This window comes from Prionailurus bengalensis, chromosome D4 (genome assembly GCF_016509475.1).
Source record: "Prionailurus bengalensis isolate Pbe53 chromosome D4, Fcat_Pben_1.1_paternal_pri, whole genome shotgun sequence".
Taxonomy (NCBI): domain Eukaryota; kingdom Metazoa; phylum Chordata; class Mammalia; order Carnivora; family Felidae; genus Prionailurus; species Prionailurus bengalensis.
The window spans coordinates 16,720,517-16,739,578 of record NC_057359.1 but is presented as its reverse complement, the minus strand read 5'-3'; the positions used below and the strand labels follow the sequence as shown (position 1 = coordinate 16,739,578).

General features: G+C 39.5%; 1 protein-coding gene across 1 annotated transcript in view; it reads left to right on the top strand.

The window, feature by feature from the left end:
- Nucleotides 1-19,062, top strand: part of TRPM6 (transient receptor potential cation channel subfamily M member 6) — a 179,856-nt gene that overhangs the window by 66,187 nt on the left and 94,607 nt on the right. Inside the window, exons 7-13 of the mRNA XM_043567071.1 lie at nucleotides 2,303-2,474; nucleotides 10,493-10,661; nucleotides 11,679-11,802; nucleotides 14,409-14,481; nucleotides 14,601-14,701; nucleotides 17,462-17,596; nucleotides 18,925-18,978. Coding sequence (XP_043423006.1) covers nucleotides 2,303-2,474; nucleotides 10,493-10,661; nucleotides 11,679-11,802; nucleotides 14,409-14,481; nucleotides 14,601-14,701; nucleotides 17,462-17,596; nucleotides 18,925-18,978 — 828 coding nt within the window. The remainder of the gene's footprint in view (nucleotides 1-2,302; nucleotides 2,475-10,492; nucleotides 10,662-11,678; nucleotides 11,803-14,408; nucleotides 14,482-14,600; nucleotides 14,702-17,461; nucleotides 17,597-18,924; nucleotides 18,979-19,062) is intronic.

The following is a 19,062-nucleotide window of genomic DNA, read 5'->3' as shown; positions in this document are numbered from 1 at the left end:
ACCACATTACCATTTTCATACCTAAAAAAATTAATAGTTAATTTCTGAATATCAACAACTAGCCAGTCCACGTTCAACATTCTGATTGTGTCATATTTTTTAGTTGTTTGATTTCATCATCCAGAAAAGTTCCCTACAATGTGATGGGTTGATATGTCTCCTGAGTCACTTATTTTCAGTTGTTTTTAATCTATGGATTTTCCCTCCATCTCTTTTTTTTTTGGGGGGGGGGGTGCAATTTGTTTGTTAAAGAAACTGGGTCACAGGACGCCTGGGTGGCTCAGTTGGGTAAGCATCCGACTCTTGGCTTCGTCTTAGGTTATGATCTCACAGTTCGTGAAATCAGGCCCTGAGTTGGGCCCTGTGCTGAAAGTGTGGAGCCTGCTTGGGATTCTCTCTCTCTCTCTCTCTCTCTCTCTCTCTCTCTCTCTCTCTGCCCCTCCCATGCATGCTCTGTCTCTCAAAATAAATAAATAAACTTAAAAATAAAAAAAGAAACTAGGTCATTTGTTCTAAAGAGTTTCCCATAGTTTGGATTTTGCAAATTTAGCCTGTTATAGTAGGGTTTAGCCTATTTCTCTGTCTCGTCTCTTCTTTAAGTTGGTAGTTTGATCCAAAGGTATGATTAGATACAAGTTCTTTTTGTGCAAGTTTATGCCATAAGAGATGTGTCTGTCCTTCCCCCTCATAACATATGATTGTTTTTCTTTTTATAATGTCATTGGCTAGATTCATGACCTCAACAGAGTTGCAAATACTGATATGAAATTATTGTGTTCTTTATTTATTAGCTTAAACACTCTATAAAGGAAACATTTTCTCATCAGCCATTTGGTTTACTTTGTGGTACTGTTGTATGGGAAAGGACACAATGTTTGATTCTCTCTTTATTTTCCAGCTTTCAAAGCAATGAATTGGTTATCTACCATTCTCCAAGGTGAACAATGAGATTTTTTTTTGAAACATATCAAATATGTTTCAAGTCATTATTCCATCTAGTTATTACTCTTAATTATGCTCAACTCATCCCGTTTTGGCCAGTGGAAACTTTTCAAGTTATCTCTTGAGTCCTTTTAACACAATTCTAGTTGTTTTTCCTTGCTTTCTTGTGTTTTACTCTGAAAAAAACAAAAAACAAAAAACTGTTCCAGGCTAATTGTGTATATTGTTTTGCTCCTAGAGAAATGGCTGGTTGCTTTTAGTGGGAAATTATAGTAAAAGACCGCATTCTAGGGGTAAAAGGTGCATTCTGATTTTTCATGCCTAATAATGCTCTACTGTACTGTAGTACTTTAATAGTACTATAATTTAACCATTCTTTGATTATCCATTTTGTTTTGCTTTTATAAAAAATGATATTAATGTTATGATAAGATACTTTAGATGTATTAAATCTATTAGTTATTTTCTTCTTGATTTCTGTCATCTGTATCACTGTTAGGAATTATAAAGATAACTTTTAAAGACTAATGTTGGTAAAATTTATAGTGTTTTTTACCTCATTGTTTCTTTAAGCCTCACAGCAACCCTCTGGTGTAAGAATTATCATTCTCCTTAGACGTGAGGCAAGTAAGCCTGAGAAAGGAGGCAGGAGTTACCCAGAGTTAAAGTTAGGAAGTAGAAGAGTCTGGGCCCTCTTACTCCAAATAGTGTGCTTTTCATCTCTAAAAACAAATGAGAATTGGAGTGGCTTAAGGAAGAATCCACAAATATTGATAAAGATCGGGATGTTTTATATTAGTGGATGGATCTCCACTTGGTTGGTTGGCTGTCACTCTTCATTTCAATACTAGAAAAAAAAAAGCAGTGTCAAAAAATTATTTTGGAATAGATCTATTGAAAGGCATATTTTCTGGATAGCAGTGTAGTCTGTATATTACTGTATGTCCTTGAACTCTTTTATTACAATCTGAGACAAGGTAAGTACAGAAATTAAAAATAAATATTTAGAACCATTTTTAGCAATGTGGTAGTGCTGTGACACCTAAGTATATGGCCGGTGGACTTGTCTTTCTGAGCACAGTGCGTGCAAGGGTTGTTGAACTTGTGTCCTTGTGTTGTGAGTCTCATGTAGTATGAGCCGCATACTGGTTACACATAGTAGGACCACATAGCAATCCATAAAAAATGGGAGATTAAAAAAAAGAGTTGGTTCTTCCCTGCGGATAGCCTGAGATACACCTCTCTAGGTAGCAAGTGGCACTTATTAGCCTTGGCAGGAACTGCATGGTGCATGGGCAGCCCTTTGGAGCAGTTGAGCCCAGGGAAGGACCTCGGACTCTAACCCTCTCTTGTCTTCCAGGTGGTGTGCCTGTACCAGACTCTGGGCAACCCCCTCAGCAAGCTCACCACACTCAACAGCATGCACTCCCACTTCATCTTGTCCGATGATGGGACTGTGGGCAAGTATGGAAATGAGATGAATCTCAGGAGGAACCTGGAAAAGTACCTCTCTCTACAGAAAATACATAGCCGTGAGTACCACAGAGGCTCAGCCACCAGGGCCTGGCTGGGGCGCTGCTATGGAGAAAGGCACTCCTTTGTCATCCATATGGAGTGGAGAGGTCCAAGCTGGTCTCTGCCTAAATTAACACGAGTGAACCCACAGCCAGAAGAAAGCAGGATGTGAGGTGGTGTGGACTTGTGGAGGGCAGGAGAGGGGAAGAAGTCTTGGAGACAGCATAGTCAGGAGAGGACTGGAACAGTGGAGACTTTAGCAGAGCCTCCAGCATACTGTAGGGTTGGGTAGGTGGAGGATGGTTGGGTAGTGGGAGTATTGTTACCAGAATGGGAATGACTAAAGAGCAGTAACTAGACTGGACTGAGAAGAGTGGGGGTATGAATTTGATCATCAGGGAGGATGGCATTTCATATGTGGTGATGTCCCCTAGACAGGGAAGGGTTGAAAGCAAACAGAGCTTTTAGAAATAGGGACCTTTGCATACTTTGGCTATTGTTGATAGTGCTGCTATAAACATTGGGGTGCATGTGCCCCTTCGAATCAGCATTTTTGTATCCTTTGGATAAATACTGAGTAGATCCCAAATGTCCATTGACTGATGAATGGATAAAGAAGATGTGGTAGATATATATATGTATATGTGTGTATATATATATATACACACACACACACACACACACACACACACACACACACACACAATGGGATATTACTCAGTGATCAAAAGCATGGAGGGGCGCCTGGGTGGCACAGTCGGTTAAGCGTCCGACTTCAGCCAGGTCACGATCTCGCGGTCCGTGAGTTTGAGCCCCGCGTCAGGCTCTGGGCTGATGGCTCGGAGCCTGGAGCCTGTTTCCGATTCTGTGTCTCCCTCTCTCTCTGCCCCTCCCCCGTTCATGCGCTGTCTCTCTCTGTCCCAAAAATAAATAAACGTTGAAAAAAAAAAATTAAAAAAAAAAAAATAAAAGCATGGAATCTTGCCATTTGCAACAACAATGTGGATGGAACTAGAGTGTATTATGCTAAGTGAAGTAAGTCGGTCAGAGAAAGATAAATAAATACCATATGATTTCACTCATATGTGGAATTTAAGAAACTAAACAGATGAATATAGGGAAAGGGAAGGAAAAATAAGATACAAACAGAGAGGGAGGCAAACCATAAGAGATTCTTAAATACACAGAACAAACTGAGGGTTGCTGGTAGGGTGTTGGATGGGGGGATGCGCTAAATGGGTGATGGACATTAAAGAGGGCACTTGTTGGGATGAGCACTGGGTGATATATGGAAGTTATGAAGCACTGAGTTCTACTCCTGAAACCATAATTATACGATATGTTAACTAACTTGGATTTAAATAAAATTTTTAAAAATGGGTGTAACAAGTAAACAACAATGATAAGGACCTTTGAAGGTATCAGTGTTGTGTCACGCTTCCAGGGATGCTTTGAGATGGCCATTTTGGTAGTGTTTAAAAACAAAATTCAACTGAGTAAATGTAAAGATCTTATTGGCCTTATTCAGTGATTCATCAGTTGGACAGCATCCCATCTAGCAGGTAGAAAGGAATTCCAAGGAGCTGGACAGAATGGAAGACTTTTATAGGCAAAAGTTGGTGTGGTAAGAGAGTTATTCTAACAAGGATGGATTGTTCTGGGCAAGGTCACTTTCCTTTGGGGGAAGGTGGGGTGGGCGTGGGGGTCCTACCAGGCCAATTACCTCCCTAGTGCCAACTATGTAATTCCAGAATGACTGGTTAAAGGTTACATTCCTGGGAGAGGCTGCAACTGCAATTAGGTATTAAATCTTCATTTGTTGATTTGGAGCTTAGCACAAGGGACTCCATTTTGGGCCTGTTGTCTCTTTTTTAATAGTATCTATAGGAAGGAGAAGAAAGGAAAGGGTCAGAATCAGCAAACATCCTTTGGTGGAGAGGTTGAAAGGTAGGTGCTGCCTGGAGAAATGGAGACTTTTCATCCAAGGCAGCAGAAAGTGGGCCTCTGTCTCTTTCCATGAGTTGAATCTTTCACAAAATACTCTCACCCTTGAGGAAGAAGACCAGAGAGCAAAGGCCCTTGGGAGGCTCAAGTCCTCTTCAACCTTCGACTTTTGGCTGGAAACGCTAAATGTCCTTCCAAAGTTCTGTCATCTACTGTCTGTGACCTTGGCTGATGGAGCTTACATCTGTTAAACTGTTTTCTTTTTTTTTAAATTTATTTTGAGAGAGAGAGAAAGAGAGAGCGAGCATGAGTAGGGGAGGGGCAGAGAGAGGGAGAGCGAGAATACCAAGCAGGTTCCGTGCTGTCTTGTGGAACCTGATGCAGGGCTTAATCTCACAACCCTGAGATCATGACCGGAGCTGAAATCATAAGTTGGATACTTAGCCATTTGAGCCACCCAGGTGCCCCTAAACTGTTTTCTTAATATAAAAAGGAAGGAACTGTCTACCTCTACCTTTTGTTGTGAGAATTGAGATAATGTATGTTTGATGTGCCTAGAATACTGTTGGCTGTATAGTATGCCCTTAATAAATGTCTGTTTCTTCCTTTCCTTTTATTCCTCTTTGATACAGGTAATCTTGTTGGGGTGGGGTTCTGTGTGGGAGGGACGCTGGGAACTGTTGCCAGTCACTTTGTGCTTAGTGTGAATGAAACTTGGAGGCTCATTTAAGTCAGGAAGTGGGGAGAGAGGGTCAGGTCCTCTGCAGAGTAGATGTGGGTGGGGGAAAGAAGACCCATAGAGGAGATGACAGGTCAGAGACTGGTCCTGAAGAAGAGTTCCTGCAGGGAGGGTTCCTTTTGGGGTCACAAATATCAATTCCCTGAATTGTCCTGTTGCCTCTCTTGATCTATGCTCACCATAGAAATTGCTCAGGGGGTTCCTACAGCATCATAATGTGTGCCCCAGGAGAGCAAAGTCTTGTCTTTCTTATTCTGATCCATTTGTGGATGAATGCATACAACCTGAAGCTTACATATGGGGTCAAGGAATATTTCTGTTTTCAAAGGTCTTGAAACTTAGGATTTATTTGGAGAGTTTCACTGCGTATAGAGAAAGAATGTGGAGTCCATTTCAGTGGATTGGTAACATTTATTATTCTAAGGGAAACCAATATGAAGGAGCAAAAACAGTAAGCCACCTACACACACACACACATACACGCACACGCACACACACACACACACACACACACACACACACTCACAGGAAAGGAAGGAAGGAGAGAAGGAAAGAAGAAGAGAGAAGAAGGGGAAGAAAAAGGATTAATGAAGGGAGGGAGGGAGGAAGACAAAAAATCAAAGTCTCCAACAGACCCAAAATTCTTATGTATCAAAGCTGATTTTCATACCCATCATGTTCACTACTTCCTACCATATTTGTATTGCTTAAAAAGAGATTTATTTGGATGGAATAATACTTACATATTTTGCTGATTTCTTTTATTTCTTTTCAGCTGGACTTCTTAGAGTCCCCGGCAAACCCTTGATCCTGGCCAAGAGTACTTACAAAAAATCCAAAATATAAAAAACAAAAAACCAAAAAAACCAGACATCATAAAGTTGCTCTAGGAATTCCTGGATTCAGCCATTTGAAACGTGGCCAGTGTCAGTTCCTAAGCCTCCGAGGATAGAAAGCATAGGATCAGATGCCTTTGTGTCTCTTCATAGTCCAACTCTCAATGGAATAGCATGCTTTCCTGGAATGTCCATTCCAGGAGCTTTTAATTTGGAGGCATGATATTGTATTCTTGCCTTACTCTGGGATCCAAGAATAGAGGCAGCTCTCTAGTGAGATTTCTCAGCAAGAACATGACAATTTTTTTCTTTTTTTAACAAGTTTAATTAGCATCAGTGAGATCCTTTTGGTAGGAAGCAATCATAAATATTTTTATTTTTGTGGGAAATAGTTATTGCTTCAGGAAAGATATACCCAGTAGAAATTGAATTCCCTCTTTCCCCTTGTTGATTTTTTTCCTGATGATAAAAGTACTATATATTCTCATATTCAGATAAAGCAAAGAGAGCACATGAGAAAAGGAAGGGTTTTCCATATTCTCACAATAAAAACCTCACCATTGTCAACTTTATCATATATATACTTTTAGAAATATTCTACACACACACCCAGAACAACATTTTTTAAACAAACACTAGATTCATATAATATACATGCTTTTCAACTTGGATGCATTTCTACATCAATAAGGATAGCTTAGGGGCACCTGGGTGGCTCAGTTGGTTAAGCATCTGACTTTGGCTCAGGTCATGATCTCACTGTCTGTGAGTTCGAGCCCCACATTGGGCTCTGTGCAGACAGCTCAGAACCTGGACCCTGCTTCGGGTTCTGTGTCACCCTCTTTCTCTGCCCCTCCCCTGCTCGTGCTCTGTCTCTCTGTCTCTCTCAAAAATAAACATTAAAAGAAATTAGAATAGCTTAGCACATCTTTAATGGTTGCATCGTGTTTCATTATATAGGATATAAGAGATGCTCTCACAAAAGTTTTTTCCATAGATTTCAATAATTCATGATTAATGGTTCTTTATTTTTTTAATTTTACTCATGTTTATTTTGGAGAGAGAGGGAGAGAGAGAGAGAGAGAGAGAGTATGAGTGGGGGAGAGGCAGAGAGAGAGGGAGACACAGACTCTGAAGCAGGCTCCAGGCCCTGAGCTGTCAGCACAGAGCCTGGCGTGGGGCTCAAACTCATGAACTGTGAGATCATGACCTGAGCCAAAGTCAGACGCTCAACGGACTGAGCCACCCAGGCGCCCCCATGATTAATGGTTCTTTTTCAACATTTCCCCAAATCCTCCCCTCCCTTCTTCATTAATAATAGTTTGATGTGTACCCTTCCAGAGTTTCTGGTCATATATATATGTAGAGATATATGGATGTATACTTATACACATATATATCATACAAGCATATATATAATGCAAACATATATAAAATATATATTCATGTATGTGGTTTTAAAACTATAAAAAGGATTGTACTATATACATCATTCTGTAACTGTTTTTCACTTAATATCTTCTCAGAAAGAATGACTCCACTGTCTTTGTTTCTTTTTTTTTTTTTTCTTTTGGTCTTCCTTCCTTTAATAAAAAATAAAATAGTATATCCTAGTGATAAGAAATTTTAACAGTGGAATACATTTAAAAAATAAAATATGTTGAGCATCAGCAATCAGACAACAAAAGGAAATCAAAGGCATCAAAATTTGCAAAGATGAAGTCAAGCTTTCGCTTTTTGCAGATGACATGATATTATACATGGAAAATCCGATAGACTCCACCAAAAGTCTGCTAGAACTGATACATGAATTCAGCAAAGTTGCAGGATACAAAATCAATGTACAGAAATCAGTTGCATTCTTATACACTAACAATGAAGCAACAGAAAGACAAATAAAGAAACTGATCCCATTCACAATTGCACCAAGAAGCATAAAATACCTAGGAATAAATCTAACCAAAGATGTAAAGGATCTGTATGCTGAAAACTATAGAAAGCTTCTGAAGGAAATTGAAGAAGATTTAAAGAAATGGAAAGACATTCCCTGCTCATGGATTGGAAAAATAAATATTGTCAAAATGTCAATACTACCCAAAGCTATCTACACATTCAACGCAATCCCAATCAAAATTGCACCAGCATTCTTCTCGAAACTAGAACAAGCAATCCTAAAATTCATATGGAACCACAAAAGGCCCCGAATAGCCAAAGGAATTTTGAAGAAGAAGACCAAAGCAGGAGGCATCACAATCCCAGACTTTAGCCTCTACTACAAAGCTGTCATCATCAAGACAGCATGGTATTGGCACCAAAACAGACACATAGACCAATGGAATAGAATAGAAACCCCAGAACTAGACCCACAAACGTATGGCCAACTCATCTTTGACAAAGCAGGAAAGAACATCCAATGGAAAAAAGACAGCCTCTTTAACAAATGGTGCTGGGAGAACTGGACAGCAACATGCAGAAGGTTGAAACTAGACCACTTTCTCACACCATTCACAAAAATAAACTCAAAATGGATAAAGGACCTAAATGTGAGACAGGAAACCATCAAAACCTTAGAGGAGAAAGCAGGAAAAGACCTCTCTGACCTCAGCCGTAGCAATCTCTTACTCGACACATCCCCAAAGGCAAGGGAATTAAAAGCAAAAGTGAATTACTGGGACCTTATGAAGATAAAAAGCTTCTGCACAGCAAAGGAAACAACCAACAAAACTAAAAGGCAACCAACGGAATGGGAAAAGATATTCGCAAATGACATATCGGACAAAGGGCTAGTATCCAAAATCTATAAAGAGCTCACCAAACTCCACACCCGAAAAACAAATAACCCAGTGAAGAAATGGGCAGAAAACATGAATAGACACTTCTCTAAAGAAGACATCCGGATGGCCAACAGGCACATGAAAAGATGTTCAGCGTCGCTCCTTATCAGGGAAATACAAATCAAAACCACACTCAGGTATCACCTCACGCCAGTCAGAGTGGCCAAAATGAACAAATCAGGAGACTATAGATGCTGGAGAGGATGTGGAGAAACGGGAACCCTCTTGCACTGTTGGTGGGAATGCAAATTGGTGCAGCCGCTCTGGAAAGCAGTGTGGAGGTTCCTCAGAAAATTAAAAATAGACCTACCCTATGACCCAGCAATAGCACTGCTAGGAATTTATCCAAGGGATACAGGAGCACTGATGCATAGGGCCACTTGTACCCCAATGTTCATAGCAGCACTCTCAACAATAGCCAAATTATGGAAAGAGCCTAAATGTCCATCAACTGATGAATGGATAAAGAAATTGTGGTTTATATACACAATGGAATATTACATGGCAATGAGAAAAAATGAAATATGGCCTTTTGTAGCAACGTGGATGGAACTGGAGAGTGTGATGCTAAGTGAAATAAGCCATACAGAGAAAGACAGATACCATATGGTCTCACTCTTATGTGGATCCTGAGAAACTTAACAGGAACCCATGGGGGAGGGGAAGAAAAAAAAAAAAAAAGAGGTTAGAATGGGAGAGAGCCAAAGCATAAGAGACTGTTAAAAACTGAGAACAAACTGAGGGTTGATGGGGGGTGGGAGGGAGGAGAGGGTGGGTGATGGGTATTGAGGAGGGCACCTTTTGGGATGAGCACTGGGTGTTGTATGGAAACCAATTTGTCAATAAATTTCAGAAAAGAAAAAAAAAAAAAAAACAAAGAGTTGATTGCCCCATTACTACTTACTCATTGTTTATATCCCCTACTGATTTGCAATACTTTATTTTAAAAAAAAAAAAAAAAAAAAAAAAAAAAAAATAAAATATGTTGAAATATAAAAGTCTTTGAGAGTTACCCATCCCATCTTGTACTTAGAAATAATCATCATTAGAAGTTGATTGACCTGGCAAATTTTGATCTTTTTGGAGGTGAGTGATAAATACATTGGGATCCATTATATTTCTGGGTTTTTTTCAAGATATGTTTGAAGTTTCCACAATGAGAAGTTGAAATTTCTTGAAGACTACTTAAAAAAAATTATTTTTTAAATTAGGGGCACCTGGGTGGCTCAGTTGGTTAAGCATCTGACTTCAGTTCAGATCATGATCTCATGGTTTGTGAGTTTGAGCCCTACATCAGGCTTGTTGCTGACAGTAAGGAACCTGATTGGGATTCTCTCTCTCTGCCCCTCCCTTGCTCTCTATGTCTCTTAAAATTAAAAAAACTTAAAAAGTTTTTTGTTTTTGTTTTTTTTTTGTAATTAGTGAAAACCTTTGGGTACCTTTTTAATGGGGGAAAGCTTGAAGATGCTCTCACCACATTTAAGTGACTTTATTGACAGTCCAAGCTTCTGGCTTGGTCTTGAACTAAGCAAGCCTGGGTGAGTCCAGGAAGAAAGAGGGGTGAGTGTAAGTAAAAAGTTTATGTGGTAATTGAAAGACTGGTGTCGGGGAAAGCAAAAGGGATGCCTGGCCAAGATAGGAGTTCTTTGTAACACTTTGGTGTTGCCTGTCATCTGAAATAGGTTCGAGACAAGGCGTGCCCGTGGTGGGGCTGGTGGTGGAAGGAGGTCCCAATGTCATCCTCGCGGTGTGGGAGACTGTGAAAGACAAAGACCCGGTGGTGGTGTGTGAAGGCACAGGCAGGGCGGCCGACCTCCTGGCCTTCACCCACAAACATCTAGCAGACGAAGGGTGAGTTGCTGACTCCTCAGTTTTTAAGCCGCGGTGACTGTTTATTCCTCTGTTTTAGTTCTTTAAGCTCTGCTTTTATGTGGGCCAGATATCCTTGGGGGCAGAGGCTGAGACTGGAATTAACTTTCCGGTGATTTTTTTGTGTATTAATTAATGCCCAAATGCTCTCCCCTGATGCAAGTTGCTCTTTTTTTTAGCTGAAGAATGGTCCTGCCTCTATCAGGGGCTCTTGAACCCTGTCTGAGCTTCAAGGGAAAAAGCATCCAGGCGGGGCTGGGGGTGGGGGGTGTTGTTGAGAGAGGAGACGCTCCTGAAGTTGGCCTTGATAGCTGAGAAAACCCTGTGGTGACTGAGGAGACCAGTGCTGGCCCCCCGATCACCTTCAGATTCGTTTGCCATTAGTAAAAATAGCAGGAATTGGGGGAAATCGGCATCCTGGCATTTATATAACATATGTTATATTTATTTGAGGCTTTAACTCTTTAGCCTTTTCAAATAAAAAGGTAGTTTTTCTCTAGCCATGCCTATATCTGGTGTGATTTTTCCAATTTCAAAAGCATAATATTTCTTCTGTGTAAGTAAATATAATGCCTATGAACTAAATGTTGGCCCCACCAGTTTACACAGTAAATGTGTATTCACTGCTTATGGTATAAATGCTCTGACGACCCTTTCCTTACACTCCCTCTCTCCCCTCAGCCCCTAGCCTCTACTTCTATGCTTTGACCCTGTTCTTATTCTTTCCCGTGTGTCTCTTTCCTAAAGTTACCCTAAATGTGTGCTTCTTAAACCTTCTGGAGTGTCGGATTCTTTGAGATATGATGCCTGCAGTTTCTGGCAATGCACAGTCCCCTGGAAATGCTTCCTTTTGCTTCCTCCTCATTTGCTCTCACAGCAGAAGCATCTACAGAAACCTTTTCAGTCGGATGGGACAGACAAGGGTTCCTGCACTGAAGTGTTTGGCTCGTTCTCTTCTCTGTGTTGTGCCAAGGCATTACCATTTCTCTCTCTTCCCAGGACCCTACGTCCTCAGGTGAAGGAGGAGATCATCTGCATGATTCAGAGCACTTTCAACTTTAGTCTAAAGCAGTCCAAGCACCTTTTTCAAATTCTCATGGAGTGTATGGTGCACAGGGATTCTGTGAGTATGATGAGTTGATAACTTTACCAACTTTAAAACTGGTAATTTGCATCATTTGTAATATTTGTTTCCAAAACTTTTATTTTTTTATTGTTTATTTATTTTTGAGAGAGCGTGCATGTGTGTACGTGAGTGAGCAGGTTGGGGAGGGGCAGAGAGAGAGAGGCAGAAAGAATTTGAAGCAGGTTCCATGCTGTCAGCGCACAGCCTGACTCGGGACTCGAACCCACAAACCGTGAGATCATGACCTGAGCTGAAGTCGGATGCTCATCTGATCGAGCCACCCAGGCACCCCTCTGTAACATTTAAAACTAAGGGGTTTTTTCTTTTTTTAAGATTTTATTTTAATATTTATTTTTTTAAGTAATCTCTACACTTAGTGTGGGGCGGGCTCAAACTCATGGCCCCAAGATCAAGAGTCACATGCTCTTCCAACTGAGCCAGCAAAGTACCCCCCAAATAAGGAGTTTTTAATTTTACTTTGATTGTATAAAGATCTGGAGAACTTGACCCTTATTTGAGTCAACTTGGCTTTTTATTCCCTGCCCTCCCCACCTCCCTACAATGCTTCACATTTCAGACTGCACTTAGGAGAAAAACCAACATGTCAGTATTACGGAAGAGTGAGCACATTTAGTGATGATCACACATAAATATTTTCAGAGGATAAAAGCATAGCTCCATGTGTTCTCTCCTGGCTTAGGTGACTGCATCATAACATCCTAGTAAATCACGTAGGAGATCTTTGGGGATGTACTGAACAATGGGAAATGTGGGAATTTACTCTGGGCCAGAAAATGGAGACCACAAACTATGGACTGTAAACATAATATAGACTCGTGAAAAGATTTTCGTGTTTTAGGGTACTTTGATCAAGATTTTTATCAATGACTTAGACGATATAAACCAACAGGTATAGTAAACATGCAAATATGTCATGATTCACAGTGATCTTTCTGCAATTCAAAAGCTAGGCCAAATCACACAAGATTTTAGTAATATTTAAGCACCTGGCCTCAGACAAACAAATTGAACAAATTCAGGCTGGACAAAGCATGGATAAACATATGTGAAAAACACTTTTAAAGGTGTCAGTTGACCTAATAACCACAAACATAACAACCATGAGTGAGTGCAATATGGCAGTGACTGTTTATTCCAATTTCAGAGATGCCAAAGCTAAAACCTAGAGAATTTAGGTGATTTGCACAGAGTCAGCAGTTATAGAATGATAGAACTGAAATGGGGCTCAGAGTTGAAATTTTGTGTGTGGCCTACTACATTTGATATCTCCCACAGTACTCAGTAAGGAAAGGACACCTTAAAGAGATCACCCTTCTATTTGTGTCTTCCTGTCATCAAAGAGAGTAACAAACAGTGTAACGATCAAAGAGGAGGCAAGAGTAGTCAGCGATGGGTTTGCACATCTTAGGAATTAGGTCCTCGACTCCTGCATAATTGAGAGTTGATTTTATTCATGCACATAAAGGGGCTGTTAGTTGGAAGGAATTGTGGTAGCATCTGAATTGTGGAAGCATTGTTATTCTATCTTTACAGGACCTTAGAGATTATTTAGTGGGTTCCTCTCACCTTGTAGATGAGAAACCTGAGGTTCAGTGGCCTGTAGATATTTCCCTCAAACTCACTAGTTGGTGGCATTTCTGGGCTTGCCAGACTTGGCTCTTTTTTTTCCAAACAGTTCCCTTTACTATATAAAATAGATTTGCATTTAGAAAGCTTGAGATACATTCCTTAACAGCAAGCAGCCTTTTATAATCATAAATAAAATCCTTATTTGTCTTAAAAAATCAATCTCATGTCCGGATGCATTGGACATTGACATTGTGAAGACTGGCTGTGCCCATCCATTGTAGTTACTCACTGGCTGCATTGTAATTGCCTCACTTATTTTATGAAAAATCCTTGAGGATTCACTTCTTGTGAAAAAAGCAAAAATTTTAGTTTTTCAGGCTATGTGAACAGAAGGATGTCATATGGTATCGCTTCAAAAGGAATGATTTTTTTTTTTTTTTCGCATTAGGAATTGACACCGAGGGGCTCCTGGGTGGCTCGGTTGGTTAAGTGTCTGACTTTGGCTCAGGTCATGATCTCACAGTTCATGGGTTTGAGCCCCACATTGGGCTCTGTGTTGATGGCTCAGAGCCTGGACCTGCTTCAGATTCTGTCTCTCCCTCTGTCTCTGCCCCTCCCCTGCTTGCACTCTGTCTTTCTCTCTCTCTCTCAAAAATAAATAAACATTAAAAAAAAATTTTTTTAAAAGGAATTGACATTGAGTTTCTTTTCATTATAGCGTATCCATAGTAAATTTAGTGTAGTCATGTTTTTTCATGTGTTTCCTGTAGGATACATGGAATTTTTACGTTTTTTTTCCCTTGAGCTTCCACAATTCTCTATTACCCTATTTAAAAAGTTTTCTATGAGTAAAAAGGGAAAGTCACAAATCAAGGAGATTAACCCTATGTGGTTTTTTACATTAATGTTTTGCTCAAGTCATTAGCTCTAGAATGCATTTTGTGGGTACTTTTTGAAACCATTTCTTTATGAGTTCCCAAAATGTGTGGCTTTCTGTGTTTCAACTGCTATAGATGACCATATTTGATGCTGATTCTGAGGAGTCACCAGACCTTGATTTAGTAATCCTAACGGCTCTGCTAAAAGGTGAGTGTCTGATGAGGGTTACATGTCTTCCTCGTTTCCTCTTCTCACGTTCCGTGGAACAGTATTTTTTATGTGGATATTTTAAATAGGATCTATGCTTGTTCCCTTCTTTACCCTAGGCACAAATTTAGCAGCATCAGAACAATTAAATCTGGCAATGGCTTGGGACAGAATGGACATTGCCAAGAAACATATCCTAACTTATGGACAACATTGGAAGGTATAGTGAGAATGAAGTTATTTGGGAAAAATATTTGGCTTGTAAGGGAGGGCCAAAAAAAAAATGGAGGAGAGATAGATTGGTTTGGGAGGGGTGTGGAGGTAGCATTGCAATAGCTGGGTCCCCAGGATACCGGAGACATTTTTCTCATCAACTTTGTCTCCCTAAAAACATGTCTTTCCCCCTCAGGCTCTGCAGCCTGATTGAAACTGGCAAACAAAGTTGGGAGAAAGAAAGAATGGAAGCATATTTTATTTATTTTTTCTATGGCCAGGTTTTTATATTGTGATTTCAAACTTGAAGTTTTCCTTATTTTTGAATTAAAATGTACTCACAATAGAAATAAGTGAAAACAGCGAAAAAGTGAAAGAAGAAAGATTATCCATCGTGCTAATGATAATCACTATTAACATTTCGTTTTTAAGAATTGCAGTTGTGACCATACCATTGGTATATTATTTTTCAGTCAAACTAATACATGCACATTATTTAAAACATTTTTTTTTTTTGAGAGAGAGAGGGAGGAGGGAGAGCACGTGAGGGAGAATGTGCACACGTGTGCATGAGCAGGGGAGGGTTAGAAAGAGAAGGAGAGAGAGAGGGAACCCCAAGCAGGCTCTACACTGTTGGCACAAAGCCCAGTGCGGGGCTTGATCCTGCAAACAGTGAGATCATGACCTGAGCCAAAATCAAGAGTCAGACGCGTAACTACCTGAGCCACCCAGGTGCCCCGTTTTTAAAACATCTGATGGTACTAAAAGGCACTAAAACAATAACAACAACAAACAACAACAACAACAACAAGAAACACAGTAGTTCTTTGGCCTGCTGACCAGGAGACCCAAGTATTTTTGACATTTTTTGATTGTACTGATATTTCAAAATCTCCATATTTCTAAATAACAAATCATATTGCTCATTTCTGATTCATCTATTTTAGAGACCTCTCAACATTTCTCTCTGTGATGCTGTCCTCACTGCTACAATCTGGACTGGTTGCCTACTGTTCCCGGTTCTGGGCTGTCGTGCTGGAATCTACCTTCATCGTAGTGGAGATTCCCTTTGCCTCTCTCCTGTAGGGGAGCACCTGTTCTCTGTATCCCGTGCCTTCCTCTTGTTTGGCTTGCTGCTTTATTTTAATGGGGTGCATCCTTCAGTAGCTTTCTGAGAAAGGGAACATGGGAGAGAAACATTTTGAGAGCTCACATGTTTGGAAATCTTTTAATTAAAGACGAGAACTCATTTTGAATGCTTAGCTTCCAGCATTCAACATTGCTATTGAGAATAAAAATCTTTCTGTTTTCTGCTCCTTTGTCACCATTTCTTTTCCTCTCTGGAAGTTCAAAAAAATATCTTTCTAGTGTTTTCCGATTTCACAATGATGCGTGCTGCTTTGAGTCTGGATATCCATAATGCTGGGCAGATGCTTTCAACTTAGCAATCACATGTTTCCATGCTGGGGAATTTGCTTCCTGTTTTTTCTGGGTTCTCTTTCTGGAATTCATAGCATTTAAATGTTGGACCTATGGACTGCTCCTCTAATCTTATCTTTTCCCTTTTATCTTCTATATCTTTCCTTTGCTAGATTTCCTCAATTTTCCTTTTCATGCCTTATGTGGAGCTTTTTGTTTCTGGTAGCATACTATTAATTTCTAGGAGCAAATTTGTTCTTTGCCTTTTTTTTTTTTTTTAAAGCATCCTGAATGTAGTATCTTATTTCACTGAGGATATTGATAGGTTTTTTTTTGTTTTTGTTTTTGTTTTTGTTTTTGTTTGAGGTTTTCTTCTTCCTGCATTGTCTGATTCTTACTGATTGATGTTTTGTGGTGTGTTTTTTCTGGGCTTTTTATTTAAGAGTGGAGGAGAGAAAGCTCTTTAGAAATTCTGAGCATCTAGGTGAAGCTTAGCTGTAGTTTTGAGCTTCACGGTGGAGTGATCTGGACGCCGTTTGTTGGGGGACCTGAGATGACAGCATATTCCTGCCTTTTCTCTTAGTTCCTTTACCAGAAAAGAATCCTCCAGACCCCTGCCTGGATAAGGTAAAAGCCTTGTTGCTAGTGTTAATGGAAGTCAGACAGGGGAAGAGGATTGGGAAGGTCTCAACATTGTAATTCACTATTTGTACATCGATGTCATCCTGGAGCTGCCAGGATTTTGTGGCAGAGATCTGTTTGGTTCTTGGCTTTTCCCAGTTTCGATTTCTGGGGACTTTTACCTTGGGGGATTCTGGGGACTACTAAGTCAAGTACCACTTGACAATCTCCTTTCCGACTTCCAAAATGTTACTCTCTGGACCTCTGTGTTCTTGTGGATTCATTTCTTTAAGAAAAATTATTTTGCTATAGTTTTAGTAAAGTTTTAGGCCAGAATAAAATTAAATGAGTGTTTTTAATTTGCCATTTGTATTCAGATACCAGTGTAGTTTAAATGAAAACATGCCAACTGAACACAACAACAAAAAAATAACCTTGATTTTTGTTTTATTAGAATTGCATTAAACCTACACATTAATTTGGGATGTTTACAATTATCAGTCTTCTGGAACCAGAACAGATTTATTTAAGGTGTCTTTTGTGCCTTCAAGTTCACTTTTTATTATTTCTTCACTCAGGTCCTGAACATTTCTACTACGATTGTATTTTATGATTGTTGTGTCTGTATTGAGATCAAATATATGTAATTCTTTAGTTATTTCTACTTTTTCAAGTTTCTGCTTTCTTAATTATCTCTATGTCTCTTATGTATTTCTACCTTCCGAAGCCTGGCACACTGGAGCAAGCAATGTTAGATGCTTTGGTGATGGATCGAGTGGATTTTGTGAAGCTCCTAATAGAATATGGAGTGAACCTCCATCGCTTTCTTACCATCCCCCGACTGGAAGAGCTCTATAATACAGTGAGTATTGGAACATCCCATCAACCACCTCCCTTAGGCTTTATTTATTAATTAGCTTAAGCTTTAGCTTAAGCTAAATGAATATTAAATGTTCGTCTCCTTGAATATTCACGTACAAAGATAAATTAGAGATTTCTCATCCAAAGGGCAAACATTCTTACCAAATCTATTTTATCCTATAGTCATTTCTGTGTTTTTTATTTTAATTAATTACACAGAATAGAAATATAAACTCATCTAAGAAAATACCACAGTAAGACCATAGTTAAAGCCAATAATGTGAATAAGGACAAATTGCTTTTATTGAGTTGTTGGAGGCATCTCAACCTAAGGCCACCGTTAAGTCTGTTCCTGCAACTTTCCTATGCAAACCCTTTATTGAACATAGACCAGCTTACTCACTGTAAAAACACCATTCGCTCAAGCCAAGCACCCTTCTTGAAATGTCCTTTCTTGGCCTTTGAATCTCACCCTTTCTTCAAAGCCCTATTCAAGGCCTGCCTTTTTGAATATTCCAGTTCACAGTAAATCTGATCTTATATTTGGTACATATTTTTTGCAACTCTTTTTGAACACACACAGTCTTGATAGTTTAGGTTATTTTCTCATGTAAGTCCCCACTCTCTTCAATTAGACTGTAAACACTATGAAGAAAGTACTTCTATTCTTCACTGACTCCCTCAAAACTTGCCTGAGTGTGGTAAGCATTCAATAAGTATTTGTTGATGGAATGTAATTGTGTGATGGATGGGGTTTGTAATTGTGTAGTTTATATATGATAAAGGATAGCTATAAACTATTTAAAATTTATTTTTATCTCTTAAAAAAAATAAAGTTAATTACGTTTTTACTATCTATGTATATATCTCTTTAAAATACATCTTGGGGGCACCTGGGTGGCCCAGTCTGTGAAACCCCTGACTTCAGTTCAGGTCATGGTCTCAATGGTTAGTGGGTTGGAGCCCCACGTCAGGCTCTGTGCTGACCGCTCAGAGCCTGCAGCCTGCTTCGGATTCTGTGCCCCCCAATGTCCCTGCCCCTTCCCTGCTCACACTCTGTCTCTGTCTCTTTCTCTCTCTCTCTCAAAATAAACAAACATTAAAAAAATTTAAAAAAATACATCTTGCTTTGAAAAGTATTTCAATCTAATTATGTCTTCTCTTAGGGAGTACCTTTCTAATAATTAATTGGGGTGAGCTTCATTACTAAAGAGGTTGAAGAAAATTGTCAGTATTCTGGGTTATTTGTACATTCTGAAATAAAATATTTTTTCCCTTTGCACGTGGTAATTAAAAGGAATCATTTTTTTCTTTTCTTCTTTATGACAGAAACAAGGACCCACCAATATGCTCTTGCATCATCTTGTCCGAGATGTAAAGCAGGTAACCTAATTACGAATGCGGACAGATTTCTTTGTGTATTGCCTTAGCTTTGTGATTGAGGTATTGCCAGATTTTGCCCTGTAA